Below are 25,304 nucleotides of genomic sequence, written 5' to 3' on the forward strand. Positions count from 1 at the left end.
TATACTACCAAGATTAGGGTGAGTGATATTGGCAAATTTTGTTCTGCCAACTTAATTAGTTTTTTTTTAATTAGAAACTTCATAAAGCAGACAAATTAACAACCTCTGTGGGTGAAAACCATGCAGGCAAGTATGTTTTGCTGGATAACAATATGTACAGCCTACTTATTATGGCAAAGTAATACATGCAGGGAAAAATCTCCCAAAAGGCCCCACAGCTGTAAGCAGAGTTAGGCGAAAGTGTTAAGGTTTTGGAGCACAAATATTGTGAGCTTTGTAAAACTTTGCTTGCAGTATTTGAATTTTGCACAACCTCAATCCAGAATTAAATAATAATGAATAATAAGAATACAGTGATGTAGAATCTAGAGTTGGCTGACTTTCCCACTACAGGAGGGAGGTGGGGCATGGACACCTTTTTATGAAGTGGATCCTGCTTTGGAGGCCATGCTCTTCCAGAAGGTTCCTCACCTCCCCCTCGCTTGAGGGCTCAATATCCGAATAGCGCTGGTCACAGATGACATCATCGACCTCCCTTTGGGTCTGGATAGGGACTCCTGGGAACATCTTGGTGCAGTTGTATGAGAAGTACCGATACACTTTCCAGCTGCGCCCGAAGTCCACAGACCTCTCGATCAGCATTGCGGCCGGACGGAATGTCTGAAAAACAGAAGGGTCATACGGTGGGCTGGTAAACAAAGGATCTTCTCTGATACCTAGAGTTCCTGAGTGGTCCAGGCTGTGAGGTTAATATTCAGTGGATTATAATATCTTTACCTCTTGGACACGATCACACTTACTCCAGTACACACCTCTCACAGGCCAGGTACAATACATGCACATTCTTCTACTGCCAGTCTCTAAGCAGATGTCTACATCATCAATGCAAGGGAATTTACAATACTTGACTGTGACCACAAGTTACATGACTTCTCCATTATTCAAATTAACTCAACTACAATACTGTCCGCGATACACTTGCCGGGAGTATCTGGGCGTGTTATGAAAGCCCAGAAAGGATAAGGCAATTATTTTTCTTTTTAAGAACCTTGGCCCAAAGCTCACCTGGTTGGCTGTTAGTAGAACTCTGATCCCCTTTAAGCTACTATTGGTGTACACTCGGTCCCATCCTCAATGTATTTATTTTTGTATTTCATATGTCACCTGCATTTCACTTTTTGAACACTCCAGACACTTGCAGATCCTTCAGAGGGTGAGACAGCAGGAGAAGGAAAGGGGAATTAGGGCCAATCATGGGAAGCCAGGGATTAGGGCTCAATGGAGGGTTTTGAAGGACACTTAGGGGGTGTTGGGGGATGGGAATGAGTCAGTTTAGGAGCAAGAAAGGGGAGAGTCAAGCTTTATATCAAGGAGGAGAAATGGGATAAGTGTGGGGCCACAGGAGAAGACCCAGGAAGTGAATACAGAGTTGAGGGAAGGAGAGACAGCAGATGAAAGGTACTCACTGTCTCATTTCTCTATATTCTCAAGGCTGGTGTGAGGTCAGAGACATGAGAGCATCTGTGGGGTGAAGGGGCAGTCTCAGTGACTGTCCAGTTGGGGTGGCCTGATCTAGGCTGCCAGGACTTTGAGCCTGACTAATAGTTGCCCAGGTGGCTGCTCCTTAGAACTAAGGGGCATATTACCAACAACTAGCGATAATTATCGCTATGTTGGCTTAGCCGCTATAATTTTATCGCCGTGTAGTGACGATTTTTATCGCTTAGGAGCCTTGATATTATCAAGTTCTATCTCCTAAGCGATAAAAATCGGCGAAATGCATGAATATTGCTGAAAAGTCAGCGATATTCAGGCATTACCGAGCAAATGCTCTTAGCCATGTTATCCACCTCCCATTGGATAACATGGCTAAGAACTGCTCAGGGCAGGTGTTAGCTTTTGGAGATATTCACGCTTAGCGAGAATATCTCCAAAAGTTGGTAATAGGTGATAGCGATGTTAGCGACTGTTTCCAGTCGCTAACATCTTGGCACACCCACTTTGCATGTCATTAGCGATAAATATCGCTGACATGCAAAGAGGGGCCCAAGATGGTCGCTATCTCCTACTAGCTGTCGCTAACTAGTGTTAGCGACAGCTAGGTACTAGGGAGATAATTTTATCTCCGCTCTCTTGGCTTTTAAAGCCAAAAAAGCGGAGATAAATCCCTTGATAATATGCCCCTAAGTGTTTTAGGTTCAACAAGGGTTGTATGAGGCGATGGCCATAGCTATGCTGACAGCGCATTGTCAATATTCTAGAGGATGCTGGGAGAGGATAGGGGAACAGATGGCCGAAGCAGAAGGTATCGCTCACTTGGAGCCAGGGTGTCTACCCGCATAACTACCATTCTCCAGGACCTGAGTGCAATGAGTTATGTCTAGATGTGTTGCAGGTCAAGTACCTATTCTACTGCCTGCAAGCCTTCAGATTTTCTTAGCAGCCACTCCGGCTTGCCTATAAATTCCTCTCTTCTCAATAATAACTTCGTGGGAGATGGTATATGGGCTGCATGAGTTGGGTGTCAATGACTATTCGCAGTGGAGAACTTCTTGCTTTAAAAGACACTTCTGACTTATTTATTTATTTATTTATGTATTTATTTATTTATTTACGTAGCGCACTATGATCCGAAGGCGTCTAGGTTCTAACAGAGAAAAACGAGCCACCAGTTACGACCCCCACTGAAAAAACGAAACAGTTCGATGGTATAAAGCCAGGTTTTTAAATCCTTTCTACACACTAGAAGAGGAAGAACAATGTTGGCTTCTAAGATGGGCAAACAGCCCCCAGGCACTATGCTGCTTTGCAGATGGACAGCATCAAGTACAATTAGGGAACATTAATCAATGACAATTTTTTCCAATCAAAATCAGACTGCCTAGGGTCCTTCGGCAGACCACCTATCCAATGGGGGAAATGATCCTGGAATCAAATGTCTACTTAGAAATTACCTTAAACTTCATGATCAGGTGAGTAAAATGAAACTCGGCTTCCAGGTCCAGGCGCACGCTGACGGTCTCCACACCTGTAGAGGAGAATCACAGAGGCACAGAACATCACCCACAGTTCCAGACAGGTACATGAGAGATTTAATTTACCTTTGCTCTTGAGTATGCGTGCTTTGCACATTTGGGCCCACATTACACGCAGCCTCTTTAATTCTGAGATAATCAGTTAACTTCTATTGGTATTATAAGTGCTTTATTTCCACATGGAGAGTTCGACTACTAAACACCTCAGAAATCTCTGTGGGAAATCTAGGGAAAAAAGAGAAATTACTGGGGGAATTCGAAGCAAAATGACTAATTCCCACTGTAATCCCTAATTCTTAATCAATTCTCAGGATGCAACCCTTACTGGGATGGATACTCCTTACCCACGGAATTACCGCACCCCCAGAACCAGTAATACCAGGATGGGGAAATACTGGCCCATATTCCAGGACGCTCCTAATGAGGGCCTCAAAGTACTAGGTCAGGCTTCTCCAACAGGTAGCTCATGAGCTACTGGTAGATCTCCAGCTGCCTGTGAGTAGCCTTCCTGTGTGCAGCCCAGCCTACTAAGGCTACTAACTCAAAAGCTTTTGCTGCCTTAAATTCATATATGTATGCCAAGAATACAAAGCGTGTATTCAATAATTACCTGTGGGTATTTTCAAAACTCAAAAGCTGATATTTGAAGAAAAATGTGTGAGTTTCCAAAATGTTTGAGTGATAAATATGTATTAGCTCGGAATGATTTACATTGGGCCATTAGTAGATCTTATTAAAGAAAAGGTTGGAGACCCTTCTACTAGTTAAAGGGTTGGGCTTCTCTTTGACCCTTCCCCGTCCGGGTCACAACCTTTCACACTTGTGTTGGTGAGGTCTGTAAGTGAGTGAAGCTGCCAGGTCTTCATTGTTTGTGAACAACTTCTGAACATGTCCTTTGTTACCCAATAAATGACCTGGGACCCTTTGACCCCATAACCTTCTACAAATCAATGGTCAATGCTGTAGCCAGCAAAGACTTTGGGGCCGATTATGATGGCGGACGGACCTGAGTCCATCTGCCACCATAGAGTAGGGGGGAACGTTCGCATGGGCAGCGGCGTTCCCCCCGTGAAGATTAGGATGTGACCGCCAGGGTGGCGGTCACATCCTCTATCCTTAACATTGCGGCGGGTGCAGCTTCAAGCTTCACCCGCCGCAATGTTAAAAATGCATACTTTGCATTTGTATGCAGAAAGCGGCAGGCACCACGCGGTGCCTGCCGATCTCTGCATACAAATGCAGGGGGGTACCATAGGTACCCCCCATGTGCACCCCCCACCCCCCCTTCACCTAGGGGGCCCGCAATGGGTCCCCGCAGTGAAGTACCACATGCTTTTCCACGGCGGAAAATCCGCCGCGGAAAAGCATCTTTTCAGGCATTTCCTAATATGGTGGACGGTGTCTGAGAGACACCACCACCATATTAGAGCTTTTCCGCCGCGGGACCGCGGCGGAAAAGCTGCGTACGGACTTCCCGACCCCCCTGCCATCCTAATCTGGCGGGGGTCTTGTGAATCACCGCAGCGGTGAATCCGCATCCTCGGGGCCGGCGGTGGCTTCCGCCGGCCCCGAGGATGCGGATTCACCGCAATCATAATAGGCCCCATGTGTGACCTTCACCCACTTCCTGACCTTGACAGGCCGCAGTCTTTTTCCAAACAAGGCACCAACTGGCCTTCTTGGTCACGTTCTCTTACTGAAGTGCCTGGAGGACTTTTGCTAAGCGCTAAGGTGCTTTTACTGCCTGGGATCTAACGTTAATTACAGACTGCAGATTAGTATACAGTCATTTGCAAAGTTATGGGAGACTTTTTCACCCCACAGTGCGTTCCTGTAATCAGGCAGTAGAAGCATGGAGTTTAAAAAGCATCTCCCTTATTTCTTCTCTCCGGAAGGTTCTATTGGAGGGACAGAGAATATCACATGTGAGATATATATTTAGCAACTGTGGAAAAGCCCACCTGTGAGGCAAAACCCTATTCACAACCATAAGTTTCCATTTTGTTTCCACATTAAAGTTTGGACGATGGAGGAAGAGAGGGTATCGACCCTTGAAGCGATGGGTCAGTGGCACCAAAGATTTGGACTTCTGTCCAAAAAAAGAAAGACTGACCTTTCTGTGGATTCATGGATGCTGTGGACCACCCGAGTACATGGGTGTGGGGTTTTTCAAAATGAGAGTTTTGTGGTGTGAAGGTGAACTCAAGAAAGTTCACAGCACTGAGGGCAATGAATTGCATGTCATTGAGGAACTAGTAAACATATTATATTTATTTAATTATGTGTGTTATGACGGGGGGGGGGGTGGAATTAAAATATTCCCACCAAGGGTTTGGAAAAATGACACGTTTTGCACTTTTTGACGTGTGTTAACTTTGCAAACGCTTGCTGTTGAAGATATTGCCAAATGTTTTTTCTCAGAAGTTTAGGGCAAACCTGTGACATTATTCCGCACAAGAAATTATTTTTGCAGTTTTTGTTCTTCAAAACATACTTTTAGCTGTTTCTCTCTCTTGTTCATTGTTTTTTTTTTGTTTAAAAAAATGTGCAAACTTTATCAAGTTAATTATGATTTCAACATAAAAAAATAAATATCTTTGAAACTGCGCACGCTTGGGGCCATATTATCAAGCAAGGGCGATACATTATCGCCGCTTTTATCGGCAGGAAACTGCTGCTAAAGCGGCGATAAAGGGCTTGATAATACGCCCTTGTGAATTCCCATAGAAACCCAGGTTCTGGTGTTAACCTGGGCTTCTATGGGAATTCACAAGGGCGTATTATCAAGCCCATTATCGCCGCATTAGGGGCAGTTTCCTGCCAATAAAAGCGGCGATAATGTATCGCCCTTTCTTGATAATATGGCCCCAAGTTAATATATGCCCCTCTGAGTGAACGAAAGTCACTTCTCTGTGCCTCTTACCGTTCTCTGCCTGCCACCAGGTCATCTCACCATCCTGTCCCGTCAGGGAGATAACGTTCTCTATCCGGTGGCTGCCCTTGATGTAGGGCACTCGGGAGTCGCAGTAAAAGCATTTCTCGGAGTCCTGCAGGACACAAGGAGACCTGGTGAGATATCTGCCCGCTAAAGGATAAAGTATTAATGCAAAGACAAGTGCATATATGCTTCCAAAACCACCACAGCAGTAAAGTTGGTGAATAGATCATAAAAGCAAAAAAACCTTCACTCCCATGTGTGTTTCTCTATTTTTGGTGCAAGTTTCTTTGGAATTATTTTCACGAATTTGCCCCTGAAGCTCAAACTTTCTACTTGTTTCTCATTTATTGTGTTATGTTGATTCAAAATTGTGTGTTTAGCATCTTTACTTGATAATCTCTGCATCCTCGTTCATTCCTTGAGGGTATGTTGACTCCAACACTATAATCCACCCAGCAAACTGGTAAAGGGAACAACATTCCATTCTGCTGAGAATGTTGAAGCAGAGGAGGGGGAGTTGCACCTTGTTCAGAACCCCCATGAGGGATAGCAAGAAAACCCATCACAAAAGCCAAAAACATGAGAGGAGTGGAAAAAGCATGCTTGTGAAGCATAGCGCTGAGAAGGTTAGCTAATGTTCTGTGCTCTGGGCACTAGGCCCATGTAAGATCACTGGTCTCAGCGCCAAAGTTATGGTGGCGCGGGTTTTTTTTCTTTGACTGCTACTGTCGAACCCTCAACATTTTTCATTTACTTATCCATTTGGTTTCCTTACCCCCTGTGGTGAAAAGAGTGGTAGTAGTGTACCTCCATTTTCATGAAACCATTGTCCTTACTATCACCTACCTGGTATTAGGGACTATTTTTTGTCTTGCTTAATGGGCGGTGTGAAGCGTCTAAGAACCTGCCCTAACAATAGTTCACTTCAGGTTTCAGCGCGGCGCGCGGCTACCGGTACGAGACGCTGCACCTGAACTGACTCTCTCCGCTTGAAACGAAGGCCTGCAGGGTACAAAAAAGTAAGCATAGAACAATAATCCTGCCAGACTCTCTGCTGGAGCCATGCTCATTTACTGTGTCTGGAGCCGACACGCCAGGCTCCATGGCTGGGCGGGTCGACTACACACCAGTCTAGGCATGCGGAGAAGCTCCTACAATGTATTACCTTATCACCGCGTGCTCTACTCCTTGCTGGTGTGTAATTACATTCGCTTCACTTACCGTAACATGTCTTCGCCTAATCCTCAAAAGCCTCTTTGTCACACAATGGAAGGGTTCAGCCCCCTTGACTGTTTGTTTACACCACCCACAAAGCCGAAGAGACATTTCTATAGTCTGTACTGTACTCACGCCTCGCTGACTGGTGTAACGCATGGTGGTGGGACCCGCTGAGGAACAGTGTAAGTAAATATCTATTGAAGTAGGAATGCCCCCCTCCTCTAAAGATCCCAATTTTTTGCCTTTGGCATTGATCTGTTTCTGCCACATGGTGGTGTCATATCATTCCTGCCAAACTTTGAGGTCACAAAGTGGTTGAACCTGATTTCACCTCAGCTAATAGGCACAGAAAGGCCAAAAACGATTTTTCTAAGTAAAGATACAATAGTTTCTAGTTTACTCGATTTCAAAATGTTTCCACAGAGCCTAAAAGCATGCTCTGGAAAGTAACACACTTCTCACATTAGTTAATTAGTGCAGAAAGTTGCACTCGGGACTTCTGGGAAAGAAGCTTCTAAGAGCCACAAACTTCCTTATTGTGTTAGGAGCGAGGGGAACATTCCATCAAGCATCAGACAGGAAGTCCCGCCCAAAACAAAATGGCGGCGTCCACAAGCAGAACTGAACTTTTATTGAGGTACATGTGAGGCTGACCAGGGACTTAAAATATTAAGTACAAATCCCATGGAGATTGCGAAAGTCTGATAGAAAAGGAACATTTGGGAGAGGGAACTCCTTTTCAAGGAGCTGTGGAGAGAGGAGTGCTATTCTTGGCAGCTTGATTTTTGACAGTGGGTAGAAGAGACAAGCAGATGGTGCTTGTAGGATATATATCACAGTTGTGTTCCTCAGGAACGCGATAGACTGACTGTCCGAAGAAAAATGTGTCAATCGAGCCGTGACTGAGTCACAATATAGTGTAAACTCACAGCAATGTTGGTTGGCCCCCCTCGCCAGTCCACGGCTTAGTAGGAGAGTGGAAACCGGAAGTTTGCTTCCATACCCTAATTAATGTTATATTATCTGCATCTGTATAGTGCTTTCTACCAACAGCATTGCACTGAAGCGCTATCTCGATCAAGGCACCCTTTCCAGATGGCTTCATTTTGTTTTAAGGTTTCCATCCACCGCTGAGTATGGTGGCTACGCTGGGCTTGAATGTGTAGGATTGGGTGTGTTTCCATATGTGTGGTTGTTTGGTTGTGTTTGAATGCGCCTGGTTCCTTGGTTGTGTATAACGTCTAATTTAATAATGGCTTGTTTTGGCTCGTGTGACCATAACATGAGCATGATCTCGATAAAGAGCTCTGTAGTATGTTACATATATATGGATTCTCAGATAAAGGACTTTTTCTTTGTTTTTTTGTTGGACCGGATGGTTTGTTGTCCCTTGCCTGGGCTAAGGTGATTGCTTTCTTGACAATAGTGCTAACCAGGCAAATAGCTATCCTGTTATGTTCTCAGTACGATGGTGTACAATGTTTAAGGTAAATGTATTTGAATGGTTGAAAACAGTCTGTGGGTGTGGTGTGAGGTTTGTTGAGTTGGCAGCACTTTGCCAACTGGAGTTGGTGTTGTGTGTACAGGGTTTTTTTGGGAATTGTTTAGTGTGTTCTGTTGGAAAAAGGCAAATTATACATGTGCTTGGAAAAGTGGTGTTTAGAGAGCTTTGTAGGATGGAAGCTGTGAGCGCTGCTAAGGTTAACACAAGCTGCATTCCGGTCCAGGGAAGGCATGGCTTATAGTGTGGCAGGGTATGCTCAGACATGAGTCCCTTCCTCACTCTGCCACTGGATTCAAGCAAGCCGGGCTGAAGACGGCTGGAATGCCAGAAACCGGTCCTCGGAAGCTTGTTTCCGGTCCAGGGAAGACATGGCTTGGCAGTTCGGGCTGGACTGTTCCCATGAGGCACAGGGTCAGACTGATTTGCATATGGCCATGTCTGAACTGGGGTGGCAGAGTGGGCTAAAGAACGGTGATGGATTAAACCCAGATCTTTTGACTGGGTGTGAGTGTTTGATTGGTTCAGATGCTCCGTCCATCACCACCCCCTTTTGTACCGCTAAGGTCAACACAAACTTCATACTTGGGGACATATTTATGAGAGGATTGTGTCACTTTTGCTCCACGCAACGTGGTACATGCATGACGCAAACCTCTCAGTCTGATTTTCGAAGCCACGCAAAGACAATTTGTGTGGCTCTGAGTGGCTTCAAAAATTTAGAGTAACGCAACGCAGCACTAATCGCTAGATTGTGCTACTCTGCCCTGGAAGGCGTTTCATGGGCGTTGCATGGGATTTTCCCATCGCAACTCCCATGGATTTTGACGCATCCCCATATTTACAAGAACTTGTAAACCTGGGGGTGTGCCAGAAAGATGCCCCGTCCTGCACAAAAACAATCCTGCATGCAACATAGGCACCCTTGCACCAAGGCGCAAGAGTGCCTGAGTAGGCGCTAGGCTACCAAAAGAGCGCCGGTGCAAAGGAAAGACAGGAATACGCCATATTGGATAAATACTCTGCATTCTTGACCTTTCCCTGTCACGCAGTGCAGCGCAGCAAGGTGACTTTTTTTGTTGCATTGAGTGACTTTCTCATAAATGAGACCCTAGGTGTAATAAAGAGTTCTATCTTTGTTGTTCTGTTAGATATTAATGTATGGCATGTCACAATAGGAGCTGCTGTTGAGAGCACAGTGACCCATTCTGACATCAGCAGAAATCCCGATCTTACTACTTTTAGTATTCACAGAAGTTAGGATTTTGTCTTAAGTTTGTCTTAAGTCTGTCTTGTCTGTTTTAAGACAAACTTAAGACATAATCCTAACTTCTGTGAATACCAAAAGTAGTAAGTTTAGGATTTTGTCTTAAATTAGTTCTGTGAATCGGGCCCATGGAGTGGGATTCCGAATGTTGTAGTTATTTTGGCAACTCACAAGTTTTTCCCCCGAAAGATTTTAACCAGCTAAAATCTGACCGAATTTGTGGAGGAAAAACACAACTATTCTGAAGTTCAAACTTCAGAAGTGGCGAAAATTATTGGCAGTACTGTAGTGTTCCATATGTCAAAGTGAAAAACGAACCGTATTATGTAACAAGCACTGAAAAAGTCAATAGTGCTTGTCTACAAGAACTATTAGCGTGGTCAATGTTTGTAGAACTGATGTACAGCAGCGCGGTTGTTTTAAAACTAATTTAAAAAGTACTATGACGTGGCCAGGTGAGCCACGTCATAGCGCTTTAAAAAAAAACATTTTGGCCGTATGCTCCCCTGATGCAGCAGGGGGGAGGAGGGAGAGAAGGACAGCCGAGAGGGGAATGGGGAGCACACAGACTACGGAGGGTGGGCAGGAGAGCTGGGGGGAACCACACAGAGAGGAGGGGATAGGGGTGGATGCCAGAAAACGGAGAGTGGGTGGGAGTGGCGAGGGCCAAAAATGAAATTGGGGTTTGAACATGTAGTGGGGAGAAGTAGACGAGGGAAACAGCTGAAAAACACACACTCTTGTAGTGTGCTTAAACAAAAATAAAAAAGCAGGGGCTGACAAAATGAGCAGTGGAAGGACACAAGTAATGCGTCCATGCTCCAGGGGAGGGACAGACACAAGCAGAGGAAGGAAGCCTACGGAAGCTGATGAATAAGAAGGAAGCAAATGAGAGTGACAATGGAGCCAACCAATGGTAAGCAATGGGCGGGCTCTAAGCCCCCTGTAAGAGAACCATGATCTTGCAAGAGACAGCGCATGCTCTCTCTTAGGCAAGACTTAAAAACTGAACCTGTGGTATTAGTAATTCTGGGTGTGGAATTGCTGCATTGCTTTACCAGAAGCGCAGTATAAGCGGCCATGCGGTGCTCTGAAAGAAGTTGGGGTGATTGACGCAGGGAAGTGCCAGGCGCTGTGTTCACTCAACGACAATGTTGAGGCTGGGTTGAATGACTCAACTATCCCCAAGGGGTGCTGCTATTATGATTGGCTTTCATCGCCAGATTATAAGGGTGCTGGTACATGAATGAATGTTGCAGAAAGATGCTTCTAGACAAGGTTTATTAATATTAACAATTACGTATCACATAAGTGACTTGCTTACCAAACAAAATCAACGATATTTTAGCTGCTTCATCACAGACGCTTCCATTGGCAAACTCGATAACACTCTATCAGCCGACCTCAGAGGGATGAAGGGCTGAGTTCTCTCGAGATCTGCAACCTAAAACCTGGATACTAACCACCAGCCCCTATAATCAGTCAATCAATCAATCATATCATTTATAAAGCGCACTACTCACCCGTGAGGGTCTCAAGGCGCTGGGGTGGGGAATGCTGCTACTGCTCGAAAAGCCAGGTCTTATAAAGAGCAGCCGGTCCTCTGGATATCTCAGCTGAGCTGTGAACCAAACGTTCTATTCATATTTTGAAAGCATTTAGGATGTTTTCGATATGCAAATTCTAGTGCCCACACCGCCAGTGCTCGCCCCGCATTGCACATTATCCACTTACATACCAAAGAAAACTCATGAGACATATTTGTGGGGAAAGCAGTGCTGCAGGTTTATTTCGTACAACACAGGTAGCAGTTAAGGTGGGTCATCTTACAGGCGATCCAATGCGGCAGCCCCTCGCTGACCCGCATGCCCAAGGAGCCATCTTGCACGGCGAAACGATGCTCTGACGGTGCAGTAAATTACCATTTCGTTATGCTACCGCCCCCCCTGTCAGGGCGGAGCGATGAGGCACACCCCCGGTCGGTTCAGGCCCCCCGCCCGCCCGAAGGACTAACGGGGCGCCAACGCTGTTTTCTGGAACCCCCTTCGGCTCCAGGTGCTTGGCTCAGGCACCCTTACTGTGCCAGGCAGAGGTATCTAGACTGTATCCTTCTGCCGCAGAGGTACCCTTACTGTCCATCTGCTTCCAGATCGCCCTGTACTCCGCCACAGCTCTGGAGGAGGCCCCCGTCGATGACAGAGCCCCCCACCCACCTAGCTACTTCCGGTCGCTGTTTAGAGCCTCAAATTGCTCTATTACATAATGGATATGGCTACCAGTGAGATTCACTGCCGGCTGTAGACCCTACTTACTACTGAGCCTAAGGAATCCTGGCGGGAAAGAGAGGCCGAGCATAGTTGCTGCGCCTCTTTATAACATAGGGGACGCCCCCTTCTCCCAGGTGACCCCTCCCTATTGGCTGCTTGCGTAGGAGGTAGGCTCAGGGAGGGGTGATGCGCAAAGGGCTCTGCTCGCCCGTCGTATGGGACTAGGGCGCTGCCCGCCCATGCTCCCCTGCGTGTCGCGCGTTCAGCGGCATATCTGTCTGTTGTCAAGTGCTCTGAAGCTGCCTTCTGGTAACAAGTGGCACTAACCAGGAAGAGGCTGACAAGCCAGGCCTGACCTATGCATATCCGGAGATATCTGTGTGGGGCTACAACACATATTTTGGCCTAGCCCACGTGCAGCCCATGGCACAGAAGAATCAAGGAATTAGCAATTATTTAAAGAAGTAATTATAATTAGGGTTTTATACGCACGTACTTCTTATCCTCTTAATATAACTGATTCACAAACACTTTTGTATACCTAACTAGAACCGAGGCGTACAAAAATAATCCTTTCGGGACAGCAAACCCCTGTGTGACTTGGCCTTCAGACATGGAAAATATTTGCCCAGTAAATACAGAAGATGATGGATTTTCAAAGTGAAGACATTTACTATAATTTTCGGGTTTATAGAGTGGGTGCTTCTTAAAGGCGCAGAACCCAGAATCTGGCAAGTTTGGGGGTATTTACCAACAACTTGCCGGTAGACCTCGAAAAGATTCAGGGGCAGATCTACAAGGAACTGACGATTCTGGGTAGATGCAGTCAGTTTCCTTGCGTCAGCGCCGAATGTCCTTGCGCCACCATGGATGCGCTGTATTTACAATATTGCTCCACGCCACAAGGATTAACAGATGCGTCAGAAATTCTGACGCATCTGTTGGTGCAAAAGTGACGCATTGCTGGAGTTGCTCATGAAAGTGACGCAACTCCAGCAATGTGCCACAATAGATGGGTGAGTACCATTCAAAAAGCCCTGCGTCATTCCTTACGCCTGGTCTTAGCAGGCGTAGGGATTGTTTTTTTTTCACAACCAATTTTATTGAGCATAAAAGTATCAAGAATGTGGCATCTTCACACACCAAGATCACCACAACAGCATCAATGCAGAGGTAACATACATAAGATTCACAAAGCTAGTGTCAATGAAGCTCAGCTTTAAAAATGCCCTAACAACCCATCCCAACCCCAACTACACCCCCACCCGTACCCACCATCCCCCCCCCCACCACACATGTACAGAGGCAACACAAAAACGATTCACATAGAGGAAGCAGGTATAGTGCAACCAGGGTCGTGCCATTTGGGCCAGAAGAGTCACTGCGATCAAACGTCCTCCTCCTGCTCCGCCGGGGGTTCCAAGGTCAGGTCACGGTAGTCGGCCCACCGCCTCCAGATCTTGAAGTGTTTGCGTGGGCAACCCCGCGCCTCAAAGACCGGTTTCTCAAGACCCATAAAGTAGTCCAGCCCAGCCTTCCACGCAGACAGGGGGGGGGCCCTCACAGATTTCCAGGCCCGAGCCAGGTCGCGCTTAGCAACCACCAGGCCCAGGAGCAGCAAGTGACGCTTGTATATGTTGCCCCCAACCCCTTCCATAATGTGCAGCAGGCCTAGCCTGTGGGTTCGAGGAAGATCCCAGCCCAGGACCTCAGCCAGGCAACTCCATACGCCCCTCCAGAATCCAGCCAGGCGACCACACGACCACACCGTATGTATCAGGGAGCCAGGCACTTCCCCACAGCGCAGGCACTCCGGTGACGCAATCAACCCAGCCTTCCACAGTCGTTCACGTGTGTAGTAGGCACGATGCAGGTATTTGAATTGTATCAGGCGAAGCCGGACCGCGATTGCGGTGCCGCGCGGGGACTCCAGCGCCTCCCTCCAGTCGTCCTCATCCAAGGCGCCCACGTCTATCTCCCATGCGTCCCGAAGGGAGCTAAGGGTGGACGAGCAGTGAGTAACAAGGGACCGATAAATCCCAGAGACCTTCTTGTCTCCCATGTCTCCCATTAACACTTTCGCCTCAATCGGGCTGAACTCCGGCAGGGAGTCGAGGCCGGCAATGCTTGGGGCGAGGGCATGCCTCAGCTGGAGGTAACGGAAGAACTGGGACTGAGGCATCTGGAACTCTACTCGGAGTTCCTCAAAGGATTTGAGGGTGGCGCCTGACATGACCTGGCCCAGTTGTGTAATTCCAATAGCCTCCCAACCCTCGAACCCGGCTAAGGCCGCCAGTTCCGGGAGCAGACCGTTGTGCCACAGCGGCGTTTCAGCCGTTAATTTGCCCCACCAACCCATGCGGCGCAAAGACTGCCGCCACACTGCAAAGACCACTTTTGTTACCGACGGCAACCCACGGCGTATACGGGCCGAGTAGAGAACGGTGTGGAGCGTACGGTCACCCATAAGATGCCTCTCCAGGGCATAGGCCGGGTCACTCCTGTCCCCGTACCACCATTCATTGAGGACAAGAAGATGTGACGCCTGGTAGTAGGAGAGGAGGTCGGACGTGGCCAAACCACCACAGTAAGTGGACAGAAAGCACGTCTTCAGGGCCACCCTGGCCGCACCGCCATCCCACAGGAAGCGGCTCAGCACAGAGTTCACCTGACGGAACCACTCCATGCCAATAGGGTGCGGGAAATGTTGGAGTTGGTACAGCAGTCTCGGCAGCGCCACCATCTTAAAGATGGCCGACCTCCCAAAAATCGTAAGGGGCATTCTGGACCACGTCTTGACATCAGCCTGGACCCGTTCCCACACCGGCAAGACACTGCGTGCCCAGGCCACGGCTCGCGAAGTCGAGAGGAAAACACCCAAATATTTCAGGCCGTCCGTCGCCACGCGCAGGTCGGCGGCCCAAGGGTCGGCAACCACTCCGCCACGTAGAACCCACAGGGTCGACTTAGACAAGTTAAGGCGGAGCCCTGAAACTTCGCCAAACCCCCGCATGATCTCCAATACACGAGGGCCCGAGCGCCGCAGGTCGGTAAGGAACAGGAGGACGTCGTCCGCGTAAAGCGCAATCCTATCCGTTAGGGTATCGTTCCAGACGAAACCACGTAGATGGGCATCCATTCGTATCCGCGACGCCAGGGGCTCCATGGCCAGGGCAAACAGATAGGGGGACAGCGGGCAGCCCTGCCGAGTACCACGGCCGATCTGGAAGCGCCCCGAGACCGCACCGGCTACCCGGACCGATGCCGTAACATTAGTATACAGGAGCCGGATATAGGACAAGAAGACGGGCCCTAGATTGAGGCGGGCCAACAAGGTGAACAAATACGCCCAACTCACCGAGTCAAAGGCCCGGTCCATGTCCGCGAGGAGCAGTGCGGCCCGTTCATCCCTAGCACCCATGGCGTCGATCGCTGCCTGCGCCCGCCGGATATTATGCCTGGTGGCCCTGTGCGGCATGAACCCGGCCTGGTCAGGGTGGACCAGGTCGGCGATGTGGGGCAGAAGGCGATTCGCCAGGGCTTTCGCCAAGATCTTGGCCTCGATGTTGAGGAGGGAGATTGGCCTGTAAGAGTCGTGTCGATCCGGCGCCCTGCCAGGCTTCAAAAAGACCACAATCTCAGCATGACGCCAGTCAGGTGGCAACTCGCCTCTAGACCGCGCCGCCTCCAGGGCGCTGCGAAAGTGGGGTCCCAGTTGGACATGGAACTTTTTATAAAATTCGGCCGGATAACCGCTCGGGCCGGGCGCCTTCCCAGTATTCAATTGGCCAAGGGCCTCCCCAAGTTCCTCGGACGTTAGCGGGGCCTCCAAGGCCGTTCTAGTCTCCTCCGGAACTGCCTGCGGGAGCAGGTCGTCCAAGTAAGAGGCAATCTCGCCCTCCATCAATGGGTCACGAGGGGCGTATTGTGCCTCGTAGTAGCGGGCAAAGCTAGCCGCCAACCGATCCGGGTCGGTCATAACCGAGCCATCTTCCGCCGTAATGCCGGGTAGCTCAAGGGGCTGGAAAGTCGCCTGGCAAAGCCTATGTAGCATGGTGCAGGACTTATCGCCCCACTGATACACCCTGCTACGCGTGGCGAGCCACGCCTGCCGGGCCTCCTCATAGAGGACCGAGGAATATGTCTGCTGGGCCTGTAGGAGCTGCCGCACGACGCCATCGTCACCCCCGAGTCGACCACGCTGCTCCAGCTCCTCCACGTGGGCCGCGGCAGTCACAATGGCCTCCCGGCGCTCCCGCCGAGCGGCCGCACACCAAGCTATATCAATGCCCCGGATCGTGGGCTTCAGCGCCTCCCACACAACAATGGCATCGACATCCCCAACCAAGTTCTCGCGCCAGAAGTGGTCGATCTCTTCGCGTAAGTGCGCCACATACTCCGGCCGCTGCAACTGCCAGGCGGACATACGCCAACGAAAGGGTTGTCGTTTAGACGGGAGGGTTACGGTGGCCAGAACAGGGGAATGATCCGAGAGGCCCCTGGGGAGTATCGTGGCGTCCCTGACACGGTTCAGACAGGCACCCGGTACAAACAAATAATCGAGTCTCGAAAATGACCCATGCACCGCCGATACATACGTGAAGGCCTGCACTGCGGGATGAAAATGCCGCCACACATCGATCCAGCCCAGACTACGCACAGTCGCACACAACCGGGTGGGGGCAGCCACGGGGGGGGGTCAGACACTACACGCGCTCGCCTCAGGCGGTCCAGGCCCACATCCATGACTTCATTCCAATCACCCCCCACCACAGTCAGGACCTCTGGGATTTCGTCCCACAGCGCAAACAGCCGCTCAGACAGTGCCCATTGCAGGGGGGGAGGGGCGTAGACACTGCCAAAGACCACCGGCTCGGAGCCCAGTAGGCCCTTAACAAAGACAAACCTTCCCTGAGGGTCAATCCATTGCTTCTCATGGACATAGGCCACTCTACGATGTATCAATATGGCCACCCCCCGTGATCCCCTCGTAAAGCCAGCATGATAGACCTGGTGATAACCGAACCTCTGGAGGCTAAGGGCCTTGGAGCCCAGCATGTGAGTTTCCTGAAGCAGGAGTACATCCACCATCTCCCTCTTTCCCCATCGCAGCACAGCCCCACGCTTGATCTTATCTAGGATACCCCGCACATTCCATGTTACCACCCGCAGGGTCTTCGAAGGAGACATAAGCGCAGCATCAGCCATTGTCAATATACAGTCCAAAATCTGGCCCTCCCTCCCACCCAGGTGCAACCCGCAAATCGACAAGAACCACAGCCTCAGACATGTGTGGACCCACCTCCCCAGCCCGCAAACTCAGCGCCCCCATCCCAACCCAGAACCCCCCCAACAAGTGCAACACCAGAACACCCTCCCAAGCCCCACACCCACCACCCCAATACCTCAGAAAACATTGAAGTATCTGTCGCGGTATGGAGAGACCCGGGCCCAAAACAGAGGACCCAGGGCCCGCCATACCAATGGATCCCCGCAACCCCACAGTGACACACACACACCACCCCCCCAACAACACTCACATCTGTGAGGGTCTGAGGCCCACGTACGGTACCCTCCGAACCTCACTGCATCCCCATGACAATAACCAAAGTCTTCACATGGGAACCGACTGGCACATCAAGGACAAAATGAAACAGTCTCACCAGCCGAAGCAGAGCAATGCAGTATGCAGCATACAAAGTGCGTGTAGGCCCAGCAGTGTTCAGCTGCCCGCATCGGAGTGTTCCGAGTCCCTGGCACCGCCCGATTGCGAAGCACAGGCGGAAGCCGATCTTTTCTTGGAACGAGAACTCCGATGGCGGCCCCTCTTGGGCGGGCGATCCGTCCGCTCCGGCGACGATCCCTGAGACCTGCCCGGGTCCAGCCCCGGCTGGGCATGGGGCCGGAGTCGCACCGCCTCATCGGTCCAGCGGAACACCTCCTCCGGCGACTCGAAGAAATGGGTCCGAGACTGATATATCACTCGCAGGCGAGCCGGATACAGGAGCGAGTATTGGAGCTTGAGGCCCCGAAGCTTAGCCTTAGCGTCCATGAAGGATTGCCTTTGCTGCTGCACCATTTTCGTGTAATCCGGGAAAATCATGATGGTATGATTCTCGAAGGTGAGGGAGCCCTTGTTCCTCGCCTCCCGCAGGATAACATCCCGGTCATGGTAGTTCAGTAGGCGAGCGATAACTGGCCGTGGGCGCTCACCCTCCGGTGGCCGCTGGGTCAGAGCCCTGTGGGCCCTCTCAATGACAAAGCACGTAGACAGTGCCCCCTCGGGGAGCCAGCTCTCCAGCCACCCGGTCAGGAACCGCTCCATGTTGTCCTTCTCGCACCGCTCTGGAAAACCAATGAAGCGGAGGTTGTTGCGCCGCGCGCGCCCTTCTGCATCTTCCACGCGGGCCGCTAGTGTCTTTTGGACGCTCTCCACCTCCGCTAGTCACTTCTTCAGGCCACTAATGTCCGCCTCAGTCTCCGTGATACGGGTCTCGGCCCCAGCGATCCGCTCCACCGCGCTGCGAAGGTCCTGGCGCAGGAGCGCGACATCCGCCCCAACCGCTCCAATCTTGGCATCGAGCACGTCTCGGGACTGGGTGATGGCCGCCAGGATAGCTGCATTGTCCGGCCCGGGGCCGCCGCTACCACCGACCACCCCGGCGCCACCACTCGGCCCGGTGAATTTATCGATGGGGCCATGTTTAGACGGGCCACCTCCCTTGTCCCTGGTCATGGCAAGCGTTGGGCCAGGTGGGCACCACCCCCGAACCTTCGGGCACTGCCACCAGTCCTGAACGGGACGGCCCAGATGAGGCCCCAGAGAGGGACGGATGCGGGCCGGCTGCCGCGATCGGATGTCGCGGAAATCGAGGTCCCGGCGTCACCCCGGTAGGACAGGCCGCACCCACACTCGTCCCCACAGGCAGCCGCCCAGGGTATAATCGGAAGAATCTGCGGGTCCGCCGTCCGTGGGCAGCTGTATCCAGCGGGCCGAGCCAGGAGAGGCGGATCAGATGCCCCACCGGTCACTAGTCTATCCCCGGCCGCCTCGGGGCACAAGGAGCCCCGGTCTTCAGACTGTCGCGGGACCTCGCCTCACCGCCGCCGCTCGTTGGTCGTTCAGAGGGTGAGCCGATGGGTAGGATCTGTAGGCACCGGCCAGATCTCCAGGCGATCGCGGTCAAAGAGATGAGCCAAGAGCGGCGTAGCGGATGCCACCCGCACCCGCCAGGTCGCAGCCGCCACCCGGCGGCACGAAACTCGAGGTCCCCGGTCTCCGGCCGGCCACCAGGCCGCACTCCGCCGCCGCCTCCCTCCGACCACAGGAAGGGAGGAAAGACAGGATCAACACACCAAAGTAGACCGGAGGTTCCCTTAGATCGAAAGCAATCACTGGGTACCGACAGTGGGCTCGGAGGTCAGGATAAATGATCAAATTAAGTCCGGGCCGGCGGGAGCTCTACAAGGCTGCGACCGCCATCTTCGCCCGCCAAGCCACGCCCCAGGCGTAGGGATTTTGACGCAGTGAAGGCGTAGAGTGACGCAGTGAAATCTTGAAGATTTCACTGCGTCAGTTCTACATGGCTTTTTGCGTGGGAACGCCCCCCCCCTGCATATATTATACCTGCCGCAGGCATAATGTGACGCAGGGCTTTACAACGTGACGCATCTCCATAGATGAGTCATGCTGTAAATGGGCCGCAACATTTACACTGCTGCTGCCTCACAAAAGTGACGCAACGGCGCGCAAAAGTCACGCAAGGGGATTGTAAATCTGCCCGTCAGAATTTCCATCCTGTCGTGGGAGCCGCAGTAGTGTAAGACGGACCAGTAAGGAAATTGGGAGGATAACTTAATCTCTCGCTCCCCGAAAATGATAGAGTGGTCAAGAAAGGGCTTCTTCAATGGGAAATCTCTGTTTCCCTTGAAAAAAAGGTTTTAAAAATAAAGGTTTTGGAGTTTTTACTGTATGTATGAAGGTATGTAAGTTTTACATGCATACATTGAAAAGGGGACAAGAGCCTCACACTTCTGCGAGCTGCATGTGAATATAAGTTCTGTCCTGGGAATCTTTGACCCTTGATAGGTCTACTAAGAGTTTTTTCTCAGTTTTAAAAAAAAGTCCTTAAAATGCTCAAAATAAAGAGGTAACCTTGCAGGCCTAAATGTTTGTCTTTTTTAACTTTGTCTGTCTGGACCCGGGCCTTCCCTTTCTTCGCTGGCGCCTTCTTACACTCCTCGCTGATCCTGGTGGGTCTTTGGACCATCTCCAGCCTCCTTCCCTCTGCTCGCCCTTAGAATTATCCCTCCCACCTTTACTTCAACCCACCCCCATTTTGTTTCCAAGATCTCCCAAGTTCTTATCTGGATCGTTGCCTCCTCCCCTTCCTGAGCTCTTGGGCGGGCGTCGCGCCAGGCGCCCTTGCAGCCGCGTGCACAGAGCATGGCAGGATTTGTAAACCGGCCTCGCGGGAGCTCGCTGTCGCCCTGGTAACGCTGGAGGGTGGACAGGAAGGCGCAGAACTCAAGAGTCCCCCAGCCTGGTCCATTGGGGGGATCCAAGTGCATTGAAGCGCCGTGGGCAGAGGCCCGCGGCTCGCTGCCCAATGGCCACCATCACGGCGAGCAAGGTTTGTTCTAGCTCGCAGTAACAAACCCCTGATGGGCCAAGGCAGGCGTAAAATGAGGCCGGTCTATGCTTTATGTGCGGCATGGCATGCCTCAGTAACAACGCGGATCTGTGCACAATCCCTACATTCTTCACCCCCTCCCTGTGCCTAATTTGTAAAGAAATAAGTGCCCGGGCTCTCGTCAGGAAGACATTGCAGCTTGCACCACACATTGCTCCTGCCATGCTGCCAATCATAGTAACAACACAACTACTAACCATCACACGCCTACACGTGTGACACTTCAGACTATTCCAGGCCCCTCAAAGCTATAAGAATGGCTCGGGTGGCAGTTAATAGTCATTTTTAATCTACATTGAATTAATAATGAACTGTTGTTGTGGTCATCTGTAAATTAGCCAGACAGCGCCACCTTGTGGCAGACTGTTATAAGCGCTGTTGTTGAACATTGAGTGCCAGTGCCGAGCCCTGGAAACCACTGGCACAATTTAAGCACTGTCTCATCCTGATGTGTTCTCTTATGGCTCTGTAACCTCACTTGTGCAGCCGCCACTCTGCTCACCTGTCGTACTTGCCCAATACTTCCTGTGGCAGTTGTTATGTTAGGAGATTTGGTGCTCCTTTGCTAGGTCACAACATTTGGACCCCTTTTGTGATCCATCGCTCTCGTGTGAACCACCCCTACCATCGTCTCCGCCCTGTGCACTTTTAGATGGAACGCGACAAGAAGTCTCATTTAGAGTTTGGTGGAGCAAGAGCACCGCTGTAACTCACCCGAGCTCCGGCACCCGCCGAGCTCATGGTTCACCCACTCTGTTTATAGTCGTGGAGGGTCGGGGTTGCTCAGTTGGGTAAACATCTGACCTGGTGGTATATCCGCCATCATCGGGCATCAGAGAACAGTGATGGCCGTCTCACTGTCGCTCATTTTCCCTGACCCGGGCTGCCAGGCGAGGCATGTGGCTCTGTGCCACACAAATTTAGGATTTTCCCCCATGCACAGGGAGAAAACTCCCTGTGTGTTGGGTGAATTATTTTTTGTTTAGAGGAAACTGCTTTGGGAGTCTTCTCTCTTCAACCAATAAAAGATTACCTTGCAGGCGATTTAAACTTGTTGCAGGATTGGAAAATGTTCAATGCTGTGAATTTCACCACTGCCTACACTGTTTCCTCCACACCAAAGATGGAAAGCGGGGGAGAGGGGAAGGGGGCAGTTAAAACCGCCGCCACCGACAGGATCAAAGATCCTGTCTGGATGGCGGTCGGATTCCTAACCCTACAATGGAGGCGGTGCCTACGCAGGCACCGCCGTAGGGAATAGGATATCCCTTTCCGACTGCTTGTTCATGGTGGTCCCACTCCCATGAAAAGGCAGACAGAAAGTGACTTTGGGGGCCCCACGCAGAGCCCCATTCCCCATATGCCACTGCTAAGTAGCCTGAGGGACTCACTTAGTGCCCCTCATGTGCCAGGCACCATGTGGTGCCTGGCACATGGTGCATGCACGTGCACAAAGTGCCCTTTTCTACTGCAGCTTCTGCTGCGTCCCTTTTTATGGGCCGCAGCACAAGCCACAGCAGAAAATAGCATTTTATGACCACCTGCACGGTGGTCCTATCTAATCGGGCAGGTGGGACTGCCGACTCATTGTTGGAGAGTAACCTGCCCGAAACGATGGTGGTCGGCGGTCCGACCGCCAATTGTAATAAGGGCCAAAGGTTCTGAAAACTATAAACTACAGGAGACAGTGGGAGACCTCTGGGCAGCTGATTAATTAATTATACATATCAGCCAATTTAACAAATATTAAAAATGGAGAGAGTCATGAAACTGTCAAATCAGGTCAGGACCCGCACCCAACACCCCGCGGCCATCCAGTCTCCATTGCGCATGACCCTGTGGCCAACAACACCAGCCAACCCCCTGCTGTGTATGGCTTATGACCAGGCACAGTGGGGGGTTGGGCACTGGGCTTAGCCTTCCCACAGACCCCACCACCGGTAGCCTTCTCCACTCAAACACCCCACTCACATTTTGTTTTCATGTTTTTTAATTGTTTCGCGATTACCGCGGTATCAGAACTGTAGCTTCATTCCCAGTACCTCACTGGAGGACTGTGCTGGTTCCCACAGGAGTATCCCATTACCCGCAGAACAATTCTTTTTATTTTGGGCTCTGGGGGAGGATTCTGCTCTTTATAGTCTATTTGTTTTACATTTTCATGACCAAAGGGACCAAGTCCTGTAATGGTGGCCACAACATTTTTCTCTGAATTGCAGCCAGCCAATCAGTGTGGGTCAAAAAAGCTCCCTTGTTCAATGAAAGGGGTCTATTTTTACCACGTGACAGATCATCCAGATATACCTGCCTTTGAACACCTTCAAGCCTACTCAAGTAGCTCTTCAAACACACATTTCTTGAAAAAGTCTGAACAGTTACACCCTATAATGAAAAGCACACTTTGAGTAAAGTTTGAACTCTGTCAGATTTGATGTAATTCTGTTCAGCTGTTTTTTCTGTTATTGGAGGACAAAATTTCCTTTCGGAGTTATCAAGTGAAATCAATGTTTTTGGACCCCCCCTTTTTTTGGGACTCCACTTGATGGATTGATGCAAAACTTTCTGGGAAGTTGCTGCGATGGATGAACTTTTATGGGAAAGTTTCATGTCGATTTGTCAAATGGTGACAAAGCTGTTAGCTAAACAAGAAACACTCTTTCTATTGAAACTCTGTCCTAACCAGTGGCGGCCAGCACAGGTAAGCGCATTGCGGGGGTTGGGTGGGGCAGTGTGGCGCAGGAGGGGAAGCCGACAGACGATGGAATAGGTATTATTTATTTATTTAATTATACCTATTCCATGGTCTGTCGACTTTCCCCCCTACCACCCCACCCCGTCCGTGCCCTACCGCTCCACCGCGTTTACCTGTGACGGCCGCTGCTGGTCCTAACCATAACTACACTGTGGCTATCACAGATGAGGGTATCCAGGTGCATGAGCAGGTGTGTAGGTACTGGGCCTCACATAGTTAGTTGATGGGTTATTTCTTCAGCTTCAGCTTGGAAATTCAGGAAGCGATAAGGAGGAGGTTTTGATGTGTTGAGGAAGGTTGTTCCAGCAGTTGGGTGCAATGTAGGAGAATGAGCGGCCTCGAGTTCTGCTATTGTGGATGCGGGTGTGTGAGTGAGTGAGAGTGTGGCTGAGCACAGGTGTTTGCTCAGCTGGTGAAAGTGCAAGCAGTTGTTCCAGTATTCTGGTCCAATGTTGTGCAGTGCTTTGTACATGTGTGGGAGGAGTTTCAATTGGCTGTGTTTGTGTATTGGGAGACAGCGGAGCTCTCTGAGGCATGGAGTGATGAGTGTGCTACAAGGGAGGTTGAAGGTGAGTTTTGCTGCAGCTTTCTGGATGGTTTGGAGTCTGCTTCGGAGCTGGTTGGAGATCCCAGCGTAGATTGCATTGCCGTAGTCGAGTCTACTAGTGATCAGTGCCTGTGTGACGGTGTATCTGGTGTTCTGGGGCCTTCATTTGATGATCTTGTGTAGCAGGCGTAGGATGTGGAAACAGGCGGAGCAGAATCCGTTGACTTCCGCTATCATGTTGAGTTTATCATCCAGGATGTTTCCCAGGTTTCTGGTGTGGTCGGTGGATTTTGGTGTGGATCGAGCTCTGGCGGCCGCCAGCTTGAGTCCCATGGAGAGTTTTTGTTTCTGAAGACCAGCACTTCCATCTTGTTGGAGTTGAGCTTCAGGCAGTTGGGCTCCATTCTGCTACCGTGATCATGCCTTTGGTGAAATTGTTTCTGATGGTGGTAGTCTTGTCAGACAGAGACGGGATGAGTTGGGTGTCATCGGTGTAGGATATGATGTTTATGACGTGGGATTTGATGATGTTGGCAAGCAGAGCCATATAGATGTTGAGGAAGGGGAATGCTATTAGACCAGCAGTTGTCATCAAGGCTGGAGTGAGCATTATGATCTCTTGATACCCTGCACTTGTTGACATTTCAGTAGACTAACAACTTAGTTATACAAAGAAGCAACTGGAAAGGTTTACCAGTAACTCTGGCCAAGACGGTAAACAACCTTTACAACGTAGTTATTACATAGCACTACCTTTATATAGCATGTCCTTACAACGCAGCCATTAAATCGCATGTCACTACAATGCATGTCATTAAAACCCATCTCACTACAACACAGGCCTTACATTGCAAGTCATTAAAATGCATACCATTACAACGCGTAGTACCCTTACACTATCCAATACTTACCCTACTGTTGCACTCACTGGAGTTAGAATAGTAGTTTTTACTCCTACACTATCCAACACCTACCCTACTGTTGCACTCACTGGAGTGGAAATAGTAATTATTACACTTACGTTATCCAACACTTACCTTAAATGTGATGTAATGGTATGCATTGTAATGGTATGCGTTGTAAAGG

At 50.2% G+C, this 25,304-nt stretch overlaps 1 protein-coding gene across 1 annotated transcript in view; it reads right to left on the bottom strand.

The window, feature by feature from the left end:
- Positions 1-25,304, bottom strand: part of LOC144782452 (laminin subunit beta-1-like) — a 385,361-nt gene that overhangs the window by 222,981 nt on the left and 137,076 nt on the right. The window contains exons 4-6 of the mRNA XM_078661828.1: positions 5,959-6,082; positions 2,955-3,028; positions 472-660 (exon numbers count right to left, since the gene is read on the bottom strand). Of these exons, the coding sequence (XP_078517954.1) occupies positions 472-660; positions 2,955-3,028; positions 5,959-6,082 (387 nt within the window). The remainder of the gene's footprint in view (positions 1-471; positions 661-2,954; positions 3,029-5,958; positions 6,083-25,304) is intronic.

Source organism: Lissotriton helveticus, chromosome 9 (assembly GCF_964261635.1).
Source record: "Lissotriton helveticus chromosome 9, aLisHel1.1, whole genome shotgun sequence".
NCBI classification, from domain to species: Eukaryota; Metazoa; Chordata; class Amphibia; order Caudata; family Salamandridae; genus Lissotriton; species Lissotriton helveticus.